Source organism: Telmatherina bonti (genome assembly GCF_933228915.1).
Source record: "Telmatherina bonti genome assembly, chromosome: 14".
In the NCBI taxonomy this organism is placed as follows: Eukaryota; Metazoa; Chordata; class Actinopteri; order Atheriniformes; family Telmatherinidae; genus Telmatherina; species Telmatherina bonti.
In genome coordinates this window covers 31,963,830-31,990,243 of record NC_136612.1, presented here as the reverse complement: position 1 = coordinate 31,990,243, position 26,414 = coordinate 31,963,830, and the positions used below count along the sequence as shown (strand labels likewise).

Genomic DNA, 26,414 nt, shown 5'->3' with positions numbered 1-26,414 from the left:
ACTTTAAAGATTTGATTTGCACTGCTGCTTTTATTTTTTAAATTCTATTTTCATGCTCGTATAGTGATCTATCTGAAGCGTGCACATGTGTCTCAGTGTGTGCCTTAAGCCCAAAGTCGCTGAACAACATTTCATTGTGTCTGGCAGAATGACAATATAAGATTCTTGAATCTTAAAGCAATGTGTGCTGAGAAACTTTCCAGACAGTAAGATGCTCCTGTCAGCTTGATGGAACACTATAAATAAGCCATTAATATCAGTAAGACGGACATTAGTGTCCTGTTGTGTGGTTTGAGTATACACTCCTGAGTATTGGTATTTACTGCTACTGTAGCAGGTTTTTAACAGAGTTCAGTTTAAGAGTTGGATGAATTCTGTAATAATTAACTGGGGCTGCTATAAATGATCGGTTCAGCATCGTAACCTTGATGAACAGTTTTATCTGCTTGGCTTGAACATCTCCTTCCCGGTTACCAGACGTTGGGTCATGACATGGTGAACGCCACATTTTGGTCGACCAACCTTCCTAAATGAATACCGTAAAAATATGATGGCAAAATGCTGACATTTAAGACATGAAGGCTGAAATAGTTTGATTGTTTTCATTGAAATTTGGGTTGAAAAAGATCTTTTATGAACAGTTGACTGAAATCTGTTTGGGATTGTTACAGAAACCCAAATATCTCTGAACTTTTATTCAATAAAAAAGGTGTTAGAATTTCCCCGACAGCTGCTGCTGACCCACCTGTGTCAACTGTGCTCCTGCACGAACTCATGCATTTGCATGTGTCTGTGCACACAAAGCCGTTAATGATGCAGGTGCATCATCATGAGACAAAAACCCACGAAACAACAACAGACACCCTGCATGCAGCGTTGCAGCTGCTGCTGGGGAACACGGTCTGTTGTAGAAACTACAGCAGGGCTTCAGATGAGAAATTAAACTTTAATTTTGAGCAATAACACTTAAAACCAGGCAGGAGCCTTTCTGTGTGGAGTTTGCATGTTCTGCCAGTGTATTTTAGGGTTCTCCCCGGGTTCTCCGGCTTCCTAACAGACCCCAAACACATGATGTTAGCTTTGGGCCTCGTCCGCACGTAGCAGGTATCTCACAAAGCGTAGATGTTTTTCTCTGATTTGGCCTGTCGTCCACACGAAAACACAGATTTATGCAATAAAAAACAATTCTCTAAAAATCCTCCCACCAAAGTGAAGATGTGTGAATACTTCGTCTGCATGTGGACATTTATAGCCGTCTGCGACAGAAAACACCAAAACGTCACATGTGCAACCTTTGTTTACAGCAGAGGTGTCCAGCTCCGGTCCTGGAGGGCCAGAATCCTGCAGGTTTTCTATGTATCCCTGCTCAGACACACCTGATTCAAATTAATTAGTAGTAGAGCTTAATCAGTTGTGCACGTCATTGGCTGTTTGATCCATTTAGTGGAAGCTAGATGTGTTGGAACAGGAATACATGGGAAACCTGCAGGACAGCGGCCCTCGAGGACCGACTTTGGACACCCCTGGTTTACAGCAGCATGGACGTAAACAAAGGATGTCAAACGAGGACATGTGTGTTTTCTAAAACTTGTTCCATCCTCCACGAGAAGCGAGAACATTTTCCTTGTTCTCAAGGCTCCGAGAAAAAAATGACGTCATTTTCATTGTTCTCGCGGACGTGTTTAAAGACAGTTCTCGACACATCGGGCTAGCGGAACTTTTTTCTTGCGGGGCTGCGAGAAGTATCGTGTGATTGGTCGGACATGTGAGGTGGGCGTCGTTAACACGGAGAAAGCATGAAGCGGAATTGCTGCTTCTGTGTGTTTGCTGTTGCTGGCGAAACGGATTGTTTTGATAAAACAGCTGATCAAGGTGGTGAGGAAGTGCGAACATTTTTACATGTGTCATTAAAACACTCGGACCCAGCCGCGTGCACGACTCGCCCTGCCATGGACGAAGTTGCTCGTTAAATATAAAACAAGAAACGCACTCGGAGAACAGAAACCTCCGCCGAGCACAATGTTAAAGGATCCTTTTGAACATTCCTGGATCTAAACGGTGATCTGGATCACCACCAGGATTTAGTTTTTCATTTTTACATTTGCAACAACTCTTGAAATTTTTATAAAAATCCATCTGTAACCTTTTATGTTATCTTGAGCAAAAAGACGCCGGGAAAAACGTAGCCTGGCGGAGGTAACAACCGGGTTCATTGCACATGAAAGCGGACATCGCCCCCCCCGCAGTGACCCCTCCCCGCTGCCGACGTACTTCTCGTGTAGTATGTATGGACCTGACGAACAAGACGTTTTTTCCTGTTCTTGCAGCCTCGAGAACAAGAACTCAGTTCTTGCTTCTCGTGGAGTATGTAACAAGCTTTACACTGCCGCCAGTACCGCTCCACATCGATGACCGTGGAGGAGGACATTAAGGAAAGTTATTTTCCTCCACATAACCATGTCATGTTGTTTCCCTTTTTGTGGAAGTGACATCGTGAGATGGACGGTTATTCTGATTGGATAGGATTAGTGGCGCGACCGCCGCCTAAAGGTTTGATACGCTGATGAAAGTATGGAATAACACGGTGACGCGGATAGATGTGGATGGATTTTTTGTTTAAAAAAAACGAGATTGCTTGGACTCATTTTACTTTACTGTCCGGAGGAGGGAAGATATTCAGTTTTACAAAAACCCTCTACGTGTGGACATGCCCTAACTGGTCACTGTTAATTTCTCCCAGAACTGAGTGGTTGTTTGTCTCTTTGTGTTGGTCCTGCGACGGACTGACGACTGGGTCAGCATCCCTTTTTTTATATTTATATGTAAAATTTATACTTATTTAGTTTTAAAATGGCCGTGTGATGGACTGGCGAGCTGTCCAGGGTGCCCAAAAGTCTGCTGGGATAGGCTCCAGCTTCCCTGTGACTCTTCATCGGATTAAGCTGTTAGGATGATGAATGAATGAATGAATGAATGAATGCATGAATAATTTTAAAATGTGTTTTTATATTTATATAAGTATAAATATAGAAGGGGGAGTTGGGTTGTTTCCTGGCAGGTTGAAAGCCAACAGAGAGTGAAAGAAAAGGAAAGTATTATATATAATTATATTGAAATACTCTTTGATTGTCCTTAATTATTGAGTTTTGAACAAGATCAGACATTTTCAGCTAAAGAGCATCAGTGTTTCTGGAAAAGAAACTCGGCAGCTGTTCATGAACTACTTTCTGTTCTTAACATCTGAGTTTTAAGGCAGCAAACTCAGGAAACTGTTTTGGTTTATGTCGTGTTGCTGAAACGCTGACCAGCTCACACAGCCAGCGCTTTGTGGTTTAACCTCTACTGTTAGAAGAAGCAAGACGCGTTGCCGGAGCTGCATGTTTGTTATTTAACTTTAGACGAAGAGAAAAGGACACGAGAGAAAACTTAAGCTGCGCCATTTTGTTACTAAAGGCAAACCGGACTTCCATCAGATCCAGAATTAACACTTGTTAGTGTGCTCATTTACTTCCAACAAATAAGAAAAACTGCGTGAACTTAAAGCTGAACAGTGTTAGTGATGCAGAGCTGTCTGAACTTTGTTCTGTGTGAAATGGAAGCCCCGCTCAGATCTTTATTAATGCTGATTTACAGTTAGCGAACGAGGTGTGAAGCAGAAACAAAGAGCCGGTTAAAAGAAAAAAAGCAACTTTGAAAATGTGGTGAATTCAAATAAGCCTGGATTTTCCCTCCATTTACTTCTGCAATAAAACGCACGTTAAGCGCGTCCACATGGTTGAGAGAGAGAAAAGCAACGTGCACTTCAGCAGAGAGACATGTGAAGCAGCAGCTCTTTTTGGAGGAGAAAATACTCCAGAAAAACATGGTGGATGCTTCTGTTCTGACATGCAGCCCCTCCAACGTTTCCGAACTGCAGTGCATGAGTGACGGCGCTCCACTGACCAGCTGCTCCTTGCTTTTGGCCTCATTTCCATGTGAGCTCAGAGTGGGACACTGGTTCTGGGTTTTATCTGAATCCAAAACATCAGTGTTATGAGGAACATTTGGAAATAAGAGGCCGCTCACACTTTAAAAAGAGCCCATCTGCGATAATTCAACCACAGAAGAAGAAGGTGATAACTTTGTAAGAGCAGCCGTCAAACCTCAAGCAGGTGACACAGACTCCATCAAAGTCTGATTTAATCCAAGCCTTTATAGGAAAAATAATCACTTTAGATAACTAAAACCAAGCTAATATAATAAGTATTTATTTTAATTAAATTAATTTATTCTTATTTACTTTTATCAACAAATAAATAATCTGTCATTGTAGATACATAGAGGGATGTGTATTTTACATACAGAAAATATAAAATATAAAAGCCCAGCAGACAACTACACATACAATTGAATAAATATACAATTAAATTAAAAGTGTTGCCCTAATCAATGCATTAGGACAATACCTTTATCAGCAAAAATAAGAAAAATGTCAATAACCAGTTAATGCATGTCTGAAAAGAAATTTGGAAGAAGTAGTTTGTTTTGTTGAAGGTTGCATAAGTGGGAGGGAAATGATCTAAGAACATTGGAAAATGAATAAAACAAAGAACTGGTCAGCAGAATGCATGTAACACAGCAGCAAAGTAGTCTTATTGATATTTCATAAGAATGATTAACTCATATCAAAGGAGCCATACAGAACAACAGAAAATCTCTAAAATCTCTCAGGTTTGTTCCCTGTTTTAAAATGCACATGTTGCGTTTAGTCAGCGTCCACATTACTGTGATTATAATCATCATAATGTCTCATCTGTTGTTTTGGTGCAGCTCCTTCAGCCTTTCCTTTTTTTTAGGGATGGCGTGAGAGGCAGTGGACTTGCATTAAGCTTCACACCAGGGATGTGCGGGTCACTTTTGGCCAATAATAAAATCTAGCAATAAAATGATGGTTTAGTTACAGTCATTTTTGTGACGTAAAGCTTTTATATATCTACTTTTATAAGCTATGTCTTCAACTGACTTGCATTTTCTTATACAAACATTTTCTCACGTAGATGTAATACGCAGTATAATACTGACAAATAACTTAAGGTTACGTCATGTGATTGTGGAACAATAAAAACTGATTAAAATTCCCAATCTGTCAAAGCAGCTGTTTTCCTGAGTGCAATTCGCCTACCTCCTCATACACACTTAAAAACAGTGTCCTGAATCAGAAAAAAAAAAGCTTCATTACAACCCATTAGCCTCTTAGCTAGGTGCCTTTTCTTTTCATTTGATTGATGTAAATACCATTATACTGAATATATTGGCATTCTAAAGGTTTAGGATGATCCAGACTAAACTGGAATGACAGTTATTTGGGTTTTTAATGAGCTGACATTCATATTATTGTTTTTATTTTGTTTTTTTTTTTTTTGCTTTTTTATGTTAGCATTAGCCAGACTGGCTTGAGTTAGCTTGTTTTTGCTAGCGTTAGGATGTTGTTGATAAACAGTGTTAGGATGTTGTTGAAGATCAGCCATGTTGACATTCTTGAAGCATCAACCAGTGTGTATTGAATTACATTTAAAAGTTGAAGATGTTTATCCTATCAACAACAGTATTAATTGAAAAGACCTGTAAAATACTGCCTGGGACCTATTGAGAGATAAGCTCATAGTTAACTAAATTATTCCTCTGGCTGACAAATAAATATTTTGTAAAATTAAATAAGTTTTTCTTTATTTTCAGCAAATAATCATTTATATCCCAAGTTAAATGGTGCTTTAATATCACAACTGCAGAAACTGACTAAACAATATGAATGTTTTTTACAGAAACTCCCTTTTTCAGGTGTGACTGTTTGTCATACACAGTGACACATTATTAACACAGTTTGAGTGTGTCAGGCTAAATATAGAAGTTATATTATGGAAAAAGTGATGTCAAATCAAATTGTGCCTCACTAAACAATACATCCATTTCAACCAGTTCATATGTGGTTGAAAGTCATTTGCAAAAGAAATGTGGTAAACTTTTCAACATTATGTGTCTATAGAATGAGGTCAGCTGATACCTGAATATACTGAATGAGCACATTATTCCATCTTTGCTGATGGCATAGTATTATTCCAAGAAAGTGACACTAGGAGTCATGGAGTCGGGTTGTGTAAGAGTAGTTCAGAGAACATGAATTTTCCTCCACAGAGTCCAGACCTGAACCACATTGACAATCTTTGGGATGTGCTGGAAAAGGCTTTGTGCAGTGGTCAGACCCTCCCATCATCAATAAAATATTCCTTCATTTTTTTCTATATAGATTAGTCCAGTTTAGGATCGCTGGGCTGGAGACAATCCCAGCAGTCATCAGGGAAGAGGCAGGGTACACCTTGGACAGGTTGCCAGTCCATCACAGCACCAAACAACCATTCACGCTCACACTCACTCCTTGGGGGGAATTATGAGTGATCAGTAACCAATCAAGTGTGTCTCTGGATGGTGGGAGGAATACCCGGAGATAATACATGCACACGTGGCAAGAACATGCCAGCTCTGTGCAGAAAGGCCCTCCCCCAACCAAGGCCCAAACTAGTGACCTTCTTGCTATGAAGCCACAGTGCTAACCACTACACCACCGTGCAGCCTCAGTACAAGGTCTCAGTGAAAATGAATGCAACACTGGATGAAAATAAATCATGTGACATTGCAGAAGCTTATTGAAACGTTGCCACAGTGAATTCTGCTGCAGTCAAAAATAAAGGCGGTTCAGTAAAATATTAGTGTGTGACCTTTTCTTTGCCAGCTGAATGAATTTTGGAGCTTTAAGGTCATCTTTAAAAGTTACCTGCTTGAAAGTTTTATCATTTAGTTGCAGAACATTATGGACTCATAGAAAATAGGCTGGTTTTTTTCATCAGCATCTGCAATTTTCATTCATTTATTCATTTTCCTAAACGCTTAATCCAATTCAGGGTTGAGGGGAAGCTGGAGCCTATCCCAGCAGTCCTTGGGCAAGAGACAGGGTACACCCTGGACAGCTCGCCAGTCCATCGCAGGGCGCATCTGCAATTTTTCAGAGAAATTTTTTTATTTTTTATTTATTTTTTTTTAAATGAAGAACCTGTGAGCTTTGCATGTTTAGTTTAGTTTCTCTCAGCAGAAGAACATCGATTGATGGCATCTGTCAGTAGACGCGGCTCAGGTTTAGACTCTGGTTGGGTCTCTCCAGAACTTAAACTAAGTTTTGCTGTGCTCTTTGTGTTATGCTTCATTTCCTTGTCATGTTTAAATGTAAACCTTTGCTACAGCCTGAGATCTTGACCGGTCTGGGGAACGTTTTCTTCCACTTCATTATTCAATATCAACAGAAAAAAACGTGTGGCTCATCAATGCTTTGCCTGTAATTTCTACAAGATTTGATTAGAAAAATGCGTCAGGCTTTGGCCAGGCTTTCTTTCAGGGAAGTTAGTACTAAAGAGATTCATTATGCATCTTCTATGTCTGGTTTTTAGTTCACTTTATTCTTTTTCACATCGTTGTGCGAGGAGTGTTCTCATGTGTTAAAGCCCAAAGAAGAGAGTTGTAAGTTTGCAAAGTGCTTTACAGCTGCACAAACCCAGCAAAGCCTTTTTAAATTTTTTTCTGACTGGAAATTAACCACATCCTTTATACTATCACCACAACATGAGCAAAGCTTGGTGGGAAAAAGAATCGCCCTGATGCTGCAGCTGCTGTCGCAGGATTCAGATCCTTCAGCTCTGCTTTCCATAACTGCAGCACAGCTTTTAATTGGAGAATTACATTTTACTCTAATGGTAGCGTGACTTCCTTCCTGTGCTGTTTGAGTGGCAAATAGCAGTGCATGGAGAAGTATTTAGCTTCTCTTCCCAGGTCAGAAATACATTAACAATGAATTTTTCCAGTTCCTTAAACCGTTGGCTTGTTGACTCTGTGCCCTCTCATTCATGCTGCGTCACACCTGACACATCAGGGAACTGAGGCTTTAATGGTTTACTGGAACACATTTCTAATGTTCCTTTACATTCTGCTGCCTCTCGAAGACGGACGGATCTAAGTCAGCACCGAATCATGAAAGACTCTACTCTGTTCAGTAATAATCAGACTTAAATCAGTTAGGGAGGTTGTTATTGTCTGTTTTAGAGCTTTGTGGTGGCGTGGTGGTTTGCTCAGTCGCTTCATCATGAGAAGGTTTCTGGTTTGAACCTCAGTTTGGGCTTTTCTGTGTGACGTTTGCATGTTCCATCTCCGCATGCATGAACACGCTGGCTTCCTCACAGTCCAAAGACGTGCACATGAGGTTACTTGATCTATCTTATATCTTCCATGTGACTGTGAGTGGTTGTTGTGTGATTAGGTTTGTTATGTTTACTCTGATTTTACATAAAAAGTTTCTTTTCTCATCAGACTGTGGCCTCATTTACATGCAAGTTTTAATTACTCTTTCATCCGGAATAAAAGATAAATCTGCTTTACAGAGATGAAAAATTACCCTGTAAACACCTAATGCCAAATGAAAATGACAATTCTGAATTAATTGTAATTCTGAAGTAAGTTGTGGTTTATTCCCCTTTAAATCCGAACTGAAAATAAAAAAAATCAATGGGTTGATGATGTTAGGCAGATGCTGTGTAGGAATGCGAATCGCGATGGCGTGCAAGGTTGGGCATTTTCTATTGTCATGTCACAGAAAAAGCACAAAAAATGTCAACAGTTATGTTTATTTTAAGTTATTTTTAAGCGTCCAACAGGTTTAGTGTCTCTAAACTGTGTTCATTTAGTGTGGAAGGTGGGATAAATGGCCTGTATGTTTGTAAACATTGCAGACTTTTTTTTTTTTTTTTAACTTTTTTTTTTTTAATTCTTTTTATTTCGAACTAAAAAAAAGGACTTTAAAAAGAACAAATATTGGTTACAACAAACCACAAATAAAAGAAGCTGAAGTTTAAAGAAGGGTTTTGGAAGACGTTGGGCACTTATCTAGTCCAAAACCCCCTTATCAATGACACTGTAAAATTTTCACAGCATGAAAAATGTAGTAATATACATTAATTTCCATTACAATGAAACTTAAACAGAATACAGTTGTATACACACAATAAATCATAGAATTCAACATGCATTGCTTTAAAAAAATGACCCTATTTGCCTCATAACTTTCAACTATCTCATGTCTTATCATTTGTTTAAATTTTCCTATTGATTGACATGATTTTATTTCTTTACTGCAGCTGTTCCAAAGCTGAACTCCTCTTGTAGAAACACAATGGAGTTTAGCATTTGTTCTCACAGCTGGTATTTTGAAAATGGATGTTCCTCTCAGGCCAAATGTACTCTCTCTTAACTAGAAAAACTTTTGGATGCTGCTGGGTAATTGATCAGTTTTGACTTTGTACATCATTTGAAGTATCTTAAATTTTAATAGGTACACACAATAATGACTGATTTAAAAATATTTAACTTTATAAAGAACTGAAATGATTTTACATATTTTTTACTTGATATAATTTATATGTTTCTTCCAACTTAGTCTTTCATCTATCATTACACCAAGGACATTTATTTCTGAGACTCTTTCAAGTTCTATTTCATCTATCACAAGTGTGTTATTGGTGTTGATTGGTCTATTCCCAAATATTGTATATTTAGTTTTGTTTAAATTTAAAGTTAATTTATTTGCATCAAACTAACTCTTCAATTTATTCAATTCATATCCAACAGTTTCCCAAAGCTCCTCAAAAATTGTCACCGCAACAAAATAGATTAGTATAATCTGCAAACAGAATAGTCTTCAACAAACTATATACTTCACATACATTATTGATAAACAAAATAAATAATAATGGTTCCAAAACTGAACCTTGCGGAACTCCAAACTTTATTTTCATTAATTTTGATTGAACTTGGTTTAGTTCAATATATTGTTCTCTGTCATTCAGATAACTAATAAGCCAGCTGAGGGCCACACCTCTAACCCAATATATCTGAAGCTTCTTTATCAATAATTCATGATCTACAGAATCAAAAGCTTTTTTTTTTAAATAAAAAAAATCCCAATGGCATACTGTTTTTTTTTTTTTTTTTTCAATTGCTGTAGTTAACTCTTCCACAAACTCTATGAGGGCTAATGAGGTAATTTTGTTTTTCCTGAAGCCATATTATTGATCATGTAAAATGATCATGTAAAAATTGGGTTTAGTTATGAAATTGTCCAATCTAATATAGAAATTTTTTTTCTAAAATTTTAGAGAACTGAGGAAGTAAAGAAATTGGCCTGTAATTAGAGAGCTTATGCTTATCATCGGCTTGAAGTATAGGTATGACCTTTGCTGTTTTCATTTTACTTGGGAATTTTCCAGTCTTTAAAGACTGGTTGCAAATATAGGTAAAGGGTTTCACAACACAATCAATTATATTTTTTTTTACAAATGCCATATCAGTATTGTTACAGTCTTTATAATGTTTGCTTTTGAAACCTTTAACTACATTCAAGATCTCTTGCTCATCAGTTTCTTCTAAGGATATTGTGTCCATAATTTCTATATTTATTCTATTGATGATATTTATATTTTTAGATCGTTTTATCTCTCTCACGAGATCAGATCCAGTATTTACCAAATATTTGTTGAAGTCATCAACAATCAAGGTCATATCTTTTATGGTCTCATTATTTGTATTCAAAAAGTAAGCACGAAAATTAGGTAGACCATTCCCATTTTTAATTATTGTATTTACCATGTATGAATTCTTTATATTATTCTTGTTGTTTTCTAATATCTTTTTCATAATAATCCTTTTTTACTATTTCTTATACTTTGTTAATTTATTTTTATATACCTTATATGTTAATTCTGCTTTACTTGTCCTCTTCATTATGAAATCTTTAGATAATGCATTTTTCTTTTTACAAGCATTTATTTTTTTGTAAGCCAAAGTTTTTTAGCTGTGTTTTTGTTTATTATTGTTGTTACAGGAGGACAATGTTTGTCATAAAGAGAATTAATTATAAAAGCATGTTGGGCTTCATCTACATCATCCACCTGTACCTTACTCCAATTAAAGCTCTTTAATTAGTTTTTCAATGCCTGTATCAATTGTTCTCTTACATGTCTGATTATTTTGCATCTTGGCAGAGCATCCCTTTTCTTACTTATTTGCATTAATGCAAATACTGGAAGATGGTCACTGAAATCATCAATATTAATCCACAATTCAACTTCCGATCTATTACATTTGTAAAAATATTATCAATCAGTGTAGCACTTTTTGTTGTAATATGAGTTGGTCTTGTAATTGTTGGGTACAAACCTATGCTATACATTGAGTTTATGAAATCATCAATGGTTTTTAGTTCTTGTGGATTTAACAGATCAATATTAAAATCCCCACAGAGAAACAACAATTTCTTGTCAATTATTTTTCCATGCATACCGACTATCACTTCTCTAAAAGTATCAATACAAGACTCAGGGGCTCTAGATACAGCTTATCATTAGATCTTTGGAGTTTTCTATTTCCATTTTAACTGTGATACATTCCATGATGTTATCAATTGTGAACGACAAGTTTTCCACTTTTTTTTTTTTTTTACTTTTGAACATTTTATCGATATATAAAGCAACCCCACCTCCCCTTTTGTGTTTTCTATGTGTAGAAAACATCTCATATCCATCCAGGTCAACAGAAGGTGTCTGATCCTGGTGCAACCAGGTCTCAGAAATGGCTATGGCTGTAAATCGATTTTTTAAACTGGTTTAAACACTTGTCTATTTTTGAGATACTTCAAGTCAGACTTCTACTATTAAAATGCATGATTGATAACATTCCCTCTGCTTCCATTTCAGTGTTAAATAGTTCTTCTGTATAGTATTGACAGTCTTTCTGTAGATCAATTAAAAAATTGTTGTCAGCATCAATGTGGGTAAAGCAAGCAGATATCTTGTTTAATCAAATCATTTCTGAGTCCACAATATATCAGAAAGAATTTGTTTACATAATTTATAGTCATTTTATTATAATATTTGGCCCTTTTTTTAGTAGCTGCGATGTGGTTAGTATGAAGTGACATTCAGAGAATTTATGTTCATCTGAAACATACAAATCTGTAGGAAATGCAGTCTAATAAATAACAGGAGGAAATTAGTTTCTGTTTGATCTCTCATTACGTCACATCATAGACTTCATGATGGAAAATGCAGGTTTATCTGTACAGCACATTTCATGTACGAGACCATTCAAAGTGCTTTATATAGAAACATTAAAAGCATCCCAGCAGGATGCAGGAAGCGTTAAAAACCAAACTTTAAAAATCTGAAAGGAGAAGAAGCTAAAATAAAACAGGTTAAATACGCAGAATAAATTTTACAGTGTTGGGTTTTAACAGTTGTTTTGATAAAAGGCCAAGAGTTTCAGCAGACCTGCAGGTTTCTGGCTGTTTGTTCCACATGTGAGGAGCAGAAAACCTGAACACTGCCTCCATGTTCAGTTCTGAATCTGGGGAACAAAAGGTAGACCTGACCCCAATGACCTGAGGTATCTGGTTGGTTCATAACAAACCAGAAGATCCTGAATGGATTTTAGTCCTGAACCATTTAGTGGTTTATAAACTAACATCAGGATTTAGAAGCTGGTGGGAAGATCTGAGGACGGGAGTTCTATGATCCACTTTCTTGGTCTCTGTGAGGACTCAATCATTTATTTATTTTAAATTTATTGAATTTCCCTTTAGGGATTAATAAAGTATTTTTCATTTAATTTAATTTCATCAACAGTGTTCGAGACTACCTGCAGCGTTCTGGGCCTTTTCAGGGAGACCTGTAAGGACAGCGTTACTGTATTCTGCTACAATTAATTGTAAAAATCCTGCTGAGTGTTCAGTCCTTTAATCCTCGAAATGTTTATGTGACAAAAGATGACTTCACATCTGTCTTAATGTGATGCTGAAATTCAGGTCTGAGTCCAGGACTACACCAGGATTTCTGGCTTTGTCATTTGTTCTTAAAAGCTACTATTTCTGTTTTGTCTCCATTTAACTGAAGGAAGTTCTGGCACATCCAGTCTTTAGTCTGATCAATGCATTTGATCAGAGATTAAACCAGGCTACTGTTTCCTGGTGAAATGGTTATGTATATTTGTGTGTCATAAGTGTAACTATGGTAACATATTTAGTTATTTTTCATCATAAGCAGTTAAGCAGTAGGAGCATGTACATGTTGAACAGCAGTATCCCCAAAATGAAGCTTTGGGGAACTCTGCCGGTCAGAGATGGAGCTGAACAATCGATATGTCGATATTAGCCAGTCAAAACATCGGTTTCTGTACTTTTTTGAGTTTGGAGATGCCACTCTGCTGATACATAACATGCCATATGTTGTCACTTCTGAGAACTTTTATGCAATAAAACTGTGTGTGAAGCCCCACAACTGTGTATTTATTCTGCATCGTGTGATTATGACAGCCTATCAGAGGTTGCGATGTCATGATGATGCTGCTCCTGTTTTGTCTTGATATTTTACTGGTTTAATGCAAATTATTATGCATTTATTGTATTTATCATATAATTTTTACATATTCAATTTTTGAATTTCTCATCTAAAAAATGTGTCTTTTATTAACTTGTTAATTATTAATTGGCAGTTTTTAATTTTATTATTTTAAAAAGATTTATCTTATTTTTGTTTAATCTACTCATTTGTATAATTTATTATTTTGAAAGCATTTCTGTCAAGTATTGATGTCCTTTAGTTTTATGTTCCATATCACCATTGCAATGAAGATATTAATGCACACTGTACAATTCTGATTTTTATTGGAGGGGCAAGAATCATCGATATCGGTGAAAAGTCCCATAAACTAACGGTATCATATTGATAGAAAATACTATCCTGAGTTTGAGATTCAGAAAGCATTTTGTAGGGTAAACGTTCATCCGAATGTTAGCAGCAGCAGCACAGTTAAAATCTTAAAAGCTCAGTCTGCAGAGGGTTTTTATGTGGGGACATAAAGACGAAGCCACCTGGATGAGGATCTCTCATCCAATGAAAACGTGGTCTTAGAAACCTAGCTGCTTCTGGTTTTAGGTATAAAATGCATTTTATTTCTCTTCCTCCCTGCAGAGAGACGTCCCTCCAGTTGACACTCATCTGATCACCGTTCTCCCTTTTCTAAACCTGTCTGCGACCTCAACTCGTCCTCATGGAAGCCAGGGCAAAGTACGAGTTTGTTGCAACCTCAGACGATGACCTCAGTTTCAGAAAAAACGATATACTCAAGGTTTGTACAGGATCGGACCATGAAATCACCCTCTGAGCTCGTTCATGACCATTTGACACCTCTTCTCTGTGTTTCTGGTTGTTTTTGGGCAGATTTTAACCCTCGAGGATGATTGGTGTAAGGCTGAGATGAACGGGCGGGATGGATACGTTCCAAGAAACTACATTGAAATGAACAAACCAGAGTAAGAAACAGCTGCACCAAAGTCTAGTAAAGGCGTACAGGGTTATGATGCTGCTGATGCAAACCATTTCAACTCATTTTTCAACCTGACTTTGGATAACACTCAACACAGCAGATTTTGCAAAGCAGAGAAAAGTGCATGTTTGTGACTGTCAGGCAGGGCGACGAACAGGAAGACTGTGTTAACTGTCTGTTGTACAGCTCGTGTGGTTTACAGTAGATCACGAGAAGGTTTCTTTGTTCAGGTGGTTTCAGGAGAATGCCAGCCGCAGCAATGCAGAGGATATCCTGAGAAACAAAGACGTGGGACACTTTGTGATCCGAGGATGCCAGAGCTCTCCTGGAGACTTCTCCATCTCTGTCAAGTAGGTCAAAAATCATCACGAACAGGCTAAGAGCTACATGCAACATGTGGAGCTAAGATTAGCTTTGGATTCATGACCTAACAGGGATTTATTGATTTATTTATATGAAAAGAAGAAGACAAAGGTTTTATAACTTGCAAATCTGAAGGAAATACAGACACAGGGAGCATCTCGGGTTGCTTAAAATGTCCTGATGTGACTCCCAGCTCTGCTTGATTGCTTAATATGCTGAAAATGCTTGGGGTTATAGAGTCACTGGCTTTGTCTCAAGCGGCAACCTCCAGCGGCAAAAAGTGAAGCCTATGCGGAAGTGCATAAAACTGCAGTTCCCTCTTCCTCCACTAGGGGCTGCAAAACAGAGCAAATCCCCATAGACTCCCATGTTAAAAAGGCCAACTTCATGGACGAAATAAACATGTTTACAGCCTGGTTCAAAAATCCATTTTTGGTTTATAGGTCAGGTTTACTTTCATGACAACTGTGTGGGGAGTGAAGTTTTTTCTAACTTGCCCGTTAAAAAGTAATTTAATCTCAAAGTTCGGCATATTTAGGGGCAGGTCCTTTTGATTGACAGGTACCAATCTCTGGCTTCAAGTCAGAAGAACGTAGAACAACCGCAGTTTTTAGCCTGTTAATAATGTGACTTAGCTTTAGCCCGCTTACCTCCGTTAGCTGGTTAGCTCCCGTTATCTCGGGTTTAGCTTGGTTAGCTTTTAGCTACAGAAAGCTCTGAGTTCGCTCGATGTCCATCATCCACCATGACACTCACGGCTCCCCTCTTTGCCCATATTTGTATTTTCCGGGCCACTCCGCCCATCTTTTTTATATACAGTCTAAATAAAAACGTCACTAAACATATCAGATCTTATACACTGGAACCTGTTAGAAGGAACTTTCAGAGAAACAAGTTTTTTATTTAAGCTACTGTTTCTTATTTTTAAACTTTTTGTTCGCGTTTCAAGTCATGTAACTGCTTGAAGCCAAACGTTGTGTGTAAGAGACGCACAACAACACCTCGACACCAAATGGGTTTTTAAAGGTGCCAAATTTTGGAGGAAAAATATCTTTTTGTGTTTGGGAGTATATGATTTGCCTGTCTGCCGTTATATCAGCTCACAATGAATAAAATACATCCCTGGTTTCATTTTATCTTTTGTGTTTGAGAGCGTCTATACGGTGTGTGTGAAGTCACTTCACATGCTGCCTTCACTGCGCCTCAGAAATATACTTTTTGCTTTGCCAATGACAACACATTTCATTGATATTTACAAAGTTTACATAATAAATACATATCTCATAACTCATTAGTACTTTCATGATGTTTTATGCCTTGATAAGTCAGAATTTTTATTTATAATTCCCAATTTCTATAACATTCCTTTGTGTCATTGAATGCATCATCAGTAGAGACACATGAGATATGTTCTAAGAGTTATTATCCTTTATTCAAGATGAGGAGGGAAGTTACATGGGGTTGGACCCAGCAGTGTATAAAGTAGAAGTAGAAAGTAGAAGTTCTATCCAGCAGCTCTGAATATAATCCGATCAGGTCCACTGCAGGTAGACGGGCCTGTTAGTGGAAACACCTGTTCTAGATCCACAGGCATATCCAAAAACATGGTGGGACTTCTACTTTATTTTTACTTCTACTTTATAGACCTCTGGTGGGACCACATTTCGACCTGGTCCAGATCCAGACCCACTTCTTTGCACATGCATATTTAAAGATGCATTACGCAACTTTCTGACCATAAAAGTCCACATTCCTGACTTGTTCGATGACACAGTGACATCTACCATGTGTTTTTCTGGAGCTGTGTCCCGAGGCTGAGAAACAGACACTATACAACTTTTACATCCAGGATGCTGTGTGACGGTGTGTCAGAGTTTCACTTCAGAAAACACACTGAAAACATCACTGATTCAGCAAAGAAACACAAGAAGATTAAAAGAGAGAAAGAGACAAAACAAGAGTCATCGTAAGATGTTTTTTTTAGCTGACTGGAGAGAGCTAACAGGTCAGGTAGGATCATAGACTGTATATAAAAAGATAGATGGAGCCTCCATTACGTCACCCGTAGGTTTCTGAAGAGCTGAATTGAAGCTCGGTGGGTGGTTCCTACCATCGCCATCTTGGCAGGAGGATGCGTGTCGTCTCGCCCGAAAAATACAAATATGGGCAAAGAGGTAAGCGCTAAGAGGGGGGCTGTGAGCGTCATGGTTGATTGACATTGAACGAACTCTGAGCTGCATGTAGCTAAATCATGTTAACCAGCTAAAAACTGCGGTTGTTCTACGTTCTTCTGACTTGAAGAGGGAGATCGGGTACCTGTCAATCAAAATGACACGCCCCTAAATATGCCGAATTTTGAGATTAAATTACCTTTAAACGGGAGAGTTTTAAAAAAATTCACTCCCCCCACAGTTGTCAAGACAAGAGTTCAACACAAGTCCATCTTATTCTCATGGTAACCATGGTAACGTGGTTTATTGATTAAGACAAGGACAAGCAAATGGTTTTATTCATTATCTGTTATGATGTTTAGAGTCCTTCAGGCTAATATGAGACATCACGATCACTAATTAAATCCGACTGGTATGTGGATCTGTGTGTTCTCTCTGTCTGCAGAGCAATGATGAGATTCATTTTAAAACGGCTTCAATGCGCCTTCTGCAGCTGGATGAGTCCGTTCAAGCTGAATATGTGACCATGAAGACGAGGTGGACCAGGTCCAGGATGTAGTTCAGTTTTCTGTGCTTCATTTGGAAGCTCGTAGGGAAGATAAAATAAAAATACAGGTGCAGATTCATGTTCGCTGTGCAGTAAAAACACACATTTATTCCAGGTTTCAGCCACAAGGTAGTTTCTGCTTAAACATGACACGACACAAATCTTGTAACGAGGGCAGATTACCTGAAAACTCAAATTCAGATTTCCCCTAATTCAGGTTTCACATCCTATTTAATCAAACAGGAAGAAGTTTAGTTTCTGTTAATGAGTAACTACCGCAGTTAATAACTAGGTGATGTTACACTGAGTCTTCTGCACCAAGTTTTTCTTTCTCCTGCCAAACTTGATTAAAAATAGCTAAAACAATAAAGCTAAACAATCATTAATGGCTTTAACAGATCAGTAGCAACACGTGTTTTATTCCTTATCAGGCTGTAATTTGGTCGTTTCCAAGTCGTAAGTGTGTTAAACTAGCGGTTGATTTACCAGTCAGTGTTATATTTCCCCTTCACGCCTGTTTAAAGTGCACTGCATCAAAAATAAAACAAAAGGCTGACTCATCTTCTCGCCCGTAACGCTTCTTCCATGAGCTGCAAACTGCACAGTTTGTATCTACGAGCAGAAACGGCACCAACTGTTCAGTCTGTCGGACCACCAGCACGGTTGGCGCTCAGAAAGCCTTCTGCATGTGTTAGGGGCTCTAAAATGATCAAAACTGATGGCTGGAAAAGTCAAACCTTCGTGATTTGTGTTGTATAGGTGATAATTCTTAATTTGAATAATCTTTGAATTTCCCCTCGGGGATGAATAAAGTATCTTTGATTTAATAACATGAGTGAAAATGTCTGACACAAACAACGTTGTTGCATTTTTTTAGTTTTTAAGGTCAGAATTGCTTAATTTCTTTCGTGTTTCGGGTTGTAAAATGCTGATTTCTGGAAAATCTGATTCCTAAATGAATAATTTTATTGGTTTTCATTCAGGCTGAATGTAAAAGTTCAGCTAGTTACTCATCATCATCATCATCATCATCATCATCATCATCATCTTCAGTATGGTCAGGTGATCTGCAACATCCATCAGGGCTCACATTTTTCTCATTTACCGCCAGGATAAATAGAGATGTTTTTGGATTTGATTTGATTTGACTTAATTTCATTGTGAAAAATGATGAACTTTTATAAAATATCACTCAAAATATTCCAAAAGGCATTTACAATATTTCTAGTTTGGTTTTAAAATCCATAAAATAAGTCATAAACCATTAGAAAAAGAAGAAGAAGACAAGAAAAGAAAACAAATAGAGAATTTGAGGCTCAGTGAAATATGTTTAGGAAAGCCGTGAAGAAGCTGCCGAACAGCCGCTAGGCTTCTTTGAGGGAGAAAAGTTAAATGTTTTTCGTGTTTAGTGGAGCAAAAAAGGAAAAACTGTGTGAAGTTATGAAAAACTGGACATATAAAATTCTTTCTGCACGTCAGCCTGGTCAAAACCCTGCAAAATGGACGCAGACCAGCAGCTCTGGATGATGCAGTTTGAGTCTTCACAGCTCCTGCAGGCTACATGCAGATATTTCTGTTACTTCATATGTTTTCCATCTTTTCCTCAGACATGAAAACGACGTCCAGCACTTCAAAGTGATGCAGGACAACAAAAACCAGTACTTCCTGTGGTCCGAGAAGTTCTTCTCCCTCAACAAGCTGGTGGAGTTCTACAAGACCACCTCCATCTCCAAAACCAGACAGATCTTCCTCAACGACGGCAGCGTGGAGAGCAGAGGCCGATCCATCACCCAGGTAGGAGGTCACGCCTTTTTTAAGCTTGTTTTCGAAAAGAGTTATCGACTGGTCTGAAGACAGTTTGGGTGGCGGCATGGACGTTTACGTCCACTCGGCCATCAGCTCGTCTGCTGAGCTACAGGAGTTGTGTGTAAGTTTATTCTGGAGCTTTTAAACTAAATAAATCCTCAAAATGTTAAAAAGAGGAAACAAATTTCCAGCTGTAAAGTTTGTGTTTAAAACGTAAAATCAGCTGTTGGAGAATGTCGATGAGAAACAGCAGCGATGAGAGGCGGAGTCGCCGATGACGTCCGCTCGGATGACGGTGTGCAGGAGGAGTGAGGGGGAGGGATGACCGAGCATCACGGTGGTGGGGGGAGGAGGATGTGGGGGAGGAAAAGAGTCTGTTTCTCTCTGAGGGAACCAGCATCAGGTCAGATGGGGTCGTAGGTTTGCTGACGAAACAGCAGCATCACAGTGTGCAAAAATAGACTAAAACAGAGGAAATCTCCAGATCTTTCCTGGTTTTATTCTTACGGTGTCAAAACATCAGACTTACCGACTTGTAACCTGCTCAGCAAAGCCCACAGTCCTGATGCGAAATGTTTACGATCAATTTACATCAATAATACAAAATATCAGATGTTACAGGTACATGTTTTCTAGGTTTTTCCCTCAAAGTTGAGTTCTTTCCAAATGTTTCTGGGCTCTACTTCCCATTATTAGTAATCCAACAAAATTTTATTTAGCACCAGTTCACAGCAAAACCATTACAATGTACCAAATACCCACTGACTTAAATAAAGCTAATTGAACTGAATATACATTACAAATTGTCTAATTCATATACAATTCATTATCCTGTATTTTCTCTTCAATCCTGATAAAAACTCCAGTTTATAGTAATTATGATAATTTAATTATGTATAAATAATTTATTGGTTAAACACACAAATAAATGTTCTGATTATTTTTGGGCTTTTTTCCCCTCTTGAATATATTTTTCTTGCTCAAAGATTCTGTTAAATATAAGCTTGTAAACCTCAGTTCTGAGAAACAGTCAAATATTGGATTTATTTTATTTTATTTTATTTTATTTTATGCTTCCAGGATATGAACGTCCTCATATCTGCAAATAATTCTGCTAAACCAAACCAAAATAAAACACACTTTTATTTTTGTGCTACTCTGTATTTAAAAGAGACAAAAAACTAAATGAAAAAATAATCAGAAAAAGATCCCACTTTGTTCGCTCTAGAAGACGTCGACTCAGTTTCGTCTTGCAGAAACAGCAGAAATGCGATTTTGAGAAGGTTTTCTGCACAGTGCAGCGTTTTTTCCACCATCATTTCCAGTAACTTCCACCTTCTCCCCTCTCTGCTCCCCTTTCCACTGGTTTGTTTCCTCTCAGCTGTGCATTGTGGGGAAATACAACTTTCTGCTGCAAAAAATACCCCAAAAATGCCATATTGTTCATCTTTTAGTTGTATACAAAAGAAGGAAAACTGACACAAATAGACTGACAAAGAGCTCAGTCTGCAGTTTATAAGTTTAGACATTCAAATGGAAGTAAAACCAGAAACTGAAGGGCTGAAACAAAAACTGCACATCGGTTTAATTTAGTTAAAAGAATTCATTTAGAGTTCTTTCTTTCTTCCTCTCTACTATAAAAACCACAAACCCCACGCGCCACGCCTAACATTTAAAACCTTCTGATTTTTCAACATATAAATAGTTGAGAGCCGCCTTGTTTATGATGCACACGTCAATGTTATCTGCTTCCTGTGTGCTTCCTTCCTGCAGGTGAAGAGAGGAAGTTTGCCTGAACCGTCGAACTCGACTGCATCCATCGCTGCATCGCCCCGTAGAGCTTCCGACCAGACTCACAGCCAGATGGTACGCCTCGCCGTGTTCGTGTTGTTTCCGTGTGAACCGGGCACCTGATGAGTCCTGATCTCAGGAATAATAAACACAGTCATCAGAAAAGCTTTTAGCCTGTCATGTTGAGTTTAAACAGCAGCTTATGATGAGTGCAAACCTCAGTATGAGGAAGCAGAGAACACATCTGTCATCTGACACATCAGCAACAGCATAAAGTGTCGTTCTCTTGTCCTCCAGGCTAAAAAACCTGGTCTGGAGGAGCGAGCTCACACCATCGGCCACACAGGAAGAAGCAGCCCGGTCAGCTCTGCTTGTCCTCCTCGCCGCAGCTTTGACACCATGCCTCTGCCTCAGGTGAGTCTGTGAGGACAAACCACAGGGAGGTGGTAACCACGGTTACCATGCAGGTAGATCATGTCAGCAGCATGATGTGTTAGAGATGGGTATATTTCCGGCCTCAATATAAACTAAAATGTCTCCACTGCAACACAAAGCTTTAACCATCACTTCCACCGATCCCACAATTTCACCGTGGCGACACTTTATAATAACAAAGTTATCAACACAAAAAGAAAAGAAAAGCAAAGAGCGGAAAAAAAATCAGAAAACACCAGAATATCTCATGCTTTAAACGTCATCCTGGATAAATCTGCTCTTCTTCAAACATATAGATTTGCATTTAGTTTAAAAATGATGTTTTTACTTTGATTTTATCCATCTGTCAAACTGTTTTATCATTTTATCTCTCATATTAAACCACACAGTTTGTTTTTAGTCCTGATGGGATTTATTTTTAAATTCCCTCTTTACATAAACCCACTTCTTCTCTCTGTAAATAATGTAATAAATAAATAATGAAAATAATTGCTGAGCTCAGGAGAACCACCAGACTGCATCGGATTCTCTCTTCTGTTCATTCCCCCATCTGAGAAAACTCTCAACATCCAAGTTAATGCCTCAAAATGAAGCTTAAAATGGAAATAAATGGTGTCCCGTGCTTTATTTTCTCAGTGGGATCATTTGTTTTGCGGCAGGAAGCAATAGCAAAAAGACGATGATAAATAAATAAAAAGTAAATATTATATAAAGTTACTTGTTCAGCAGAGCAACAAGTAGCTTCATGTAACTTTCCGACTGTTTGGTGACACACCTGATGGAGCTGTTGTTGCCTGGTGATGCGCTGCAGCATCCAGAGGTTCAGAAATCACATTTCATGATGACCGACTGGCCGTTTTAAACTCCCACAATGGCTGATTCAGAAAAAAAAAACATAAGAAGACATCAGTGGAGGAGGATTGTTAAAGAAGTGGTTAAAGGGAGAGAGCAAGAGATGGCGAGTCAACATCAGACTGACTTTTACTCGCTGTAGAGGGCTCAGAGTAAAGGTAGGACGCAAGACTGATATGAATTAGGAATTATGAAGGAAAAATCTACCAAAATTCATTTGTCCTGTTTGACATCTTTGCAATGGAACAAACTGGTTTTATTATGCTTCATGGATGAGTTTAGTGGAGTAATTCTTGCCATGCTGTTTAATAATATCCTCTAAAGGAAGCTTGTGCAACGTGAAAATGATTGGTCCAAGTGCAGAACCCACCATGAGAACTGTGGAACTCCATGAAAATATAAAGCAATATCAAGTCAAATCAATTCAAACTTTATTTCTTGAGCACTTTTCATGCAACGGGCAACACAAAGTGTCATAAGGATTAAAACCTACAGTAGATAACAAGACATTTAAAAACAATAAAGACAAAAGGTCTTTCCACACACTCATACACACACAAGGACAGAGAGCAACCCCCCCCCCCCCTCCACACACACACACACAGACCTACATTCCCCGAAATACATCCTTCCCTGAAAACTGTCTTTAACTGGACGCAGGTTACTGCACTCCCCCCACAGTTGTCATGAAGGTAAACCTGACCTATAAACCGAAAATGGACTTTTGTACCAGGCTGTAAACATGTTTATTCCTGCTGTAAACATGTTTATTTCTGCTGTAAACATGTTTATTTCTGCTGTAAACATGTTTATTTCTGCTGTGAAGTTGGTCTTTTTAACATGGGAGTCTATGGGGATTCGCTCTGTTTTGCAGCCCCTAGTGGATGAAGGGGGAACTGCAATTTTATGCACTTCCACATAGGCTTCACTTTTTGCCGCCGGAGGTTGCCACTTGCTTGCATCATAACTCAGAATGTTTGCTCTAGACGCCTTTTAAAAGTGTGTTGGTTATGTGTTTAAACGTGATGTTTAACCTGTATGTGGTGCCAGTGGGATTCTAAGGTCGCCCCTGAACTCCTCTCAGGTGTTAACCAGCTCATGTTGTCATCCCACAGAGGGCGTCCACCATGCAGGTGAGGGCACTGTACGACTTCAAAGACGAAGAAGACGATGAGCTCGGCTTCTGTGCTGGTGACATCATCGAGGTTATAGATCGCTCGGACCCGTCTTGGTGGAAAGGGAGGCTGCGGGGAAAGAGTGGGCTGTTTCCTGCAAACTACACAATACAGCTATGAGGAAACACCCCTGCTTTAACGTTGCACCTGCACACACTCACACACTCGACCTGAAGGTGCACCGCTTCTCTGCGTGTTTCTGAAAGTCAACACGGTGCAAAGCATCCAACCTGCTCTGCAGGGGACTGAGTCATAGTGTTCATCCATGCAGCGCCACCCAGCGAGGCTCTTTCGCCGTTTATTGAACATTTATTTGCAGAGGAGCAAAGACACACCTGCAGGAGCCTCTGAAACAGGAAGTGCTGCACATGCAGATGGCACTGAGGAATGTTGTCACCGTTTGTTTCACGTCTGCAGGTATTTATTAGCTGAATGTTTGTTGTCCAGGCTGCTGATTATTCTGCTTGTTGTTTTACAGCAAAAAATGGCATAAAAGTAATTTTCTTCCAGCTTTCATACCTGGAAATAAAAGACTTTTCCTAATCAGGTAATTGTTGTAATTTATGCATATGTCACTCACGCATGTTCGTAACAATCCAGGAAGGTGGAAAACTTGGATGTAAATCACGTTGCACCAGGAAAATCAGAACAACGCCAGAGAGTTGTTGCATGTTTTCACTCTCCCAGTTCAGGAGGAGAGAAGTCGTGTTTTTATTGGAAACACCAGCGATCCACTGAGTTTTATTAACCAGAAAAACCAACAAATACACTGCTGTTCCCAGAAACATGTCAGACCGCCAGATGGCCAGTGTGTCCCTGTGTACGAGGTTAAATTGGCTGTTTCGTACAACACGTTGGATGAGCAGAACACGGCAAATATTTTCCTCAGTTAAAGGAACAGAAACAAACTTTTAGTCTGCTGACATCAGAAAAAGCCACGGCTACGTACGGAGGAGAGCTGTAGGTCTCTGACATCCCCGCTGACACCATGCAAAGCCTCGAAGGCTCCGACGACATGCTCGTTACCATGGAAACAGCTGTGTATTAGCAGAAATGTGAAACTGGATGCAACATGGAGAAATAAGAAGGATCTTTAAAATCCACTTGAAGGTGGTAAGATCTCTCCTCCTGCTTCGCGGCGTCTTGATTTTCTTCGCTGGGAAGATTTTCTTCGTCTGGTCTACCCGACAAAGTTGGGATTGAAGATGTGTCAGAGGCTTTTTGTGCAGGTTAGAAGAATCTTTTACAACCTTCATCTTTTTTCTTTTTTTTTTCTGATTCTTCAAATCTGCTTCTACTGTGTGTAAAATATTTTAAAATAATTTGAAAAATAATCTGCTTTCAATGAGAAAATACAATGTAAACAAACTCTTCTGGCCGCCTTTGTTATGACGTTTGCATAAATTACTAAATTTTTTCACATTACAGTCCAGCAGGGAGGATTTTAACTGGCCTTGATCCAGTTTAGTTGTTTTTCTACAGATGATATTTTTCATTTATAATGTTTTTACTTTTTATTTTATTTTTCCTGATATGTTTACTTTGGTTCTGTCATTGGGAAAAGTAAGTTAAACCTCCGTCAGGTTTGAGGTTTTATATCTGATGTCTTTCCTCCTTGCATGAACTGAACTGCTTTCTTGCTCCCAGAACTTCTGCTGTCATAAAGGCTTTCACACAATGATCAGTATTTCACATGGATTTAATCTTTGGTGCGTCATTTATATTTAGCTTCTTCATATCTGGTTCAGTATATTGAAATTAAATATGTTTTTACGTGTGTGTCCTGACATACAAAACCATGGAAATGAAGGATGTTAGACTTCTTTCTCATGTGACCTTTCTTTGTAATGGGTTTCCTCTTTTTTTTTTTTATTTCAAAAATTGTATTTTTGTTCAAATCTGTTCAGGTGCATAAAGTTATAAGGACTACCATGTGTAAAGAGGGTGGACCGCCAAAATAAAAGCTGCGTAAAAGCCAGTTGTTGATCATGATTTTAGTCACTGTGTTTACAGTGAGGAACGGCTTGATTCAAGGGCAATTAGGATGCTGTTTAAAATCTAAATAAGTCTTATTGACACCTTTTATTAATAACAGAGCATAGCAAATTAAATGTTGAAACTGGGACGTTTCCGCATCTCATGGAAAATATCTGTAATTTAATGGTAGGAGCGACAAACAACTGGAGAAGTTGTTGGAATGATAGAAAAAAAACTTGGTCGTTTTGAAAGTTTGACGAAACAAATAAAAAGAAAGTGACTTGCATCTAAGAGTGAGAAAAACACAAGCAACAAATAATTAAAAAAAAAAAAGCAATAGAGTACATGATAGATAAGTGCTAGTCAGACTGCTGAGAGTCCAGTTGGATGCAGGTACAATTTTATTACTTTGTCTCTCTTTATTTACATTTTACACAGCAAACAAATAAAAAAACAACAACAACAAAAAAAACCCAAGTCTGGCACATTTATTTCTGTATTTTTAAGTAGATTATTTATTTACTGTTAGCCTACACAGTGACTTCACCATTTTTAACAGTAAAGTTACTTCCTGTTTACCTCCGCTGTTTCTGCTTTAAGCTTTAGTTTCTTCTGACTGAATCTTTTTTAACACCATCAATTTCATTCCCACAAACATCCCGCAGTTTATTCTGACAGTTTTCCAGGTGGAAGATCTCTGCCAACGTGGAATTTGTCTGTGTGTACCTTTAAGCCCCGCCCCCCCGCCTCTACCTGCACACCTGTCGGGCAGGTACCAGGGTTCCGGAGAACCGGTGGGGGAACACGAGTCGACGACAGCAGGGGAGGAAAAACCTTTCCTCGGTC

At 38.5% G+C, this 26,414-nt stretch overlaps 1 protein-coding gene across 1 annotated transcript; it reads left to right on the top strand.

Moving 5' to 3' along the window:
- Window positions 1–14,175: 14,175 nt before the first annotated feature.
- Window positions 14,176–23,711, top strand: grap2a (GRB2 related adaptor protein 2a; the record flags this gene model as incomplete). The annotated part of the gene is made up of 7 exons (XM_079252388.1): window positions 14,176–14,253; window positions 14,346–14,437; window positions 14,682–14,801; window positions 19,140–19,326; window positions 21,112–21,204; window positions 21,427–21,543; window positions 23,532–23,711. The coding sequence occupies 7 exons, from the start codon at window positions 14,176–14,178 to the stop codon at window positions 23,709–23,711; spliced, it is 867 nt and encodes a 288-aa protein (XP_079108514.1).
- Between the last annotated feature and the right edge of the window lie 2,703 nt (window positions 23,712–26,414).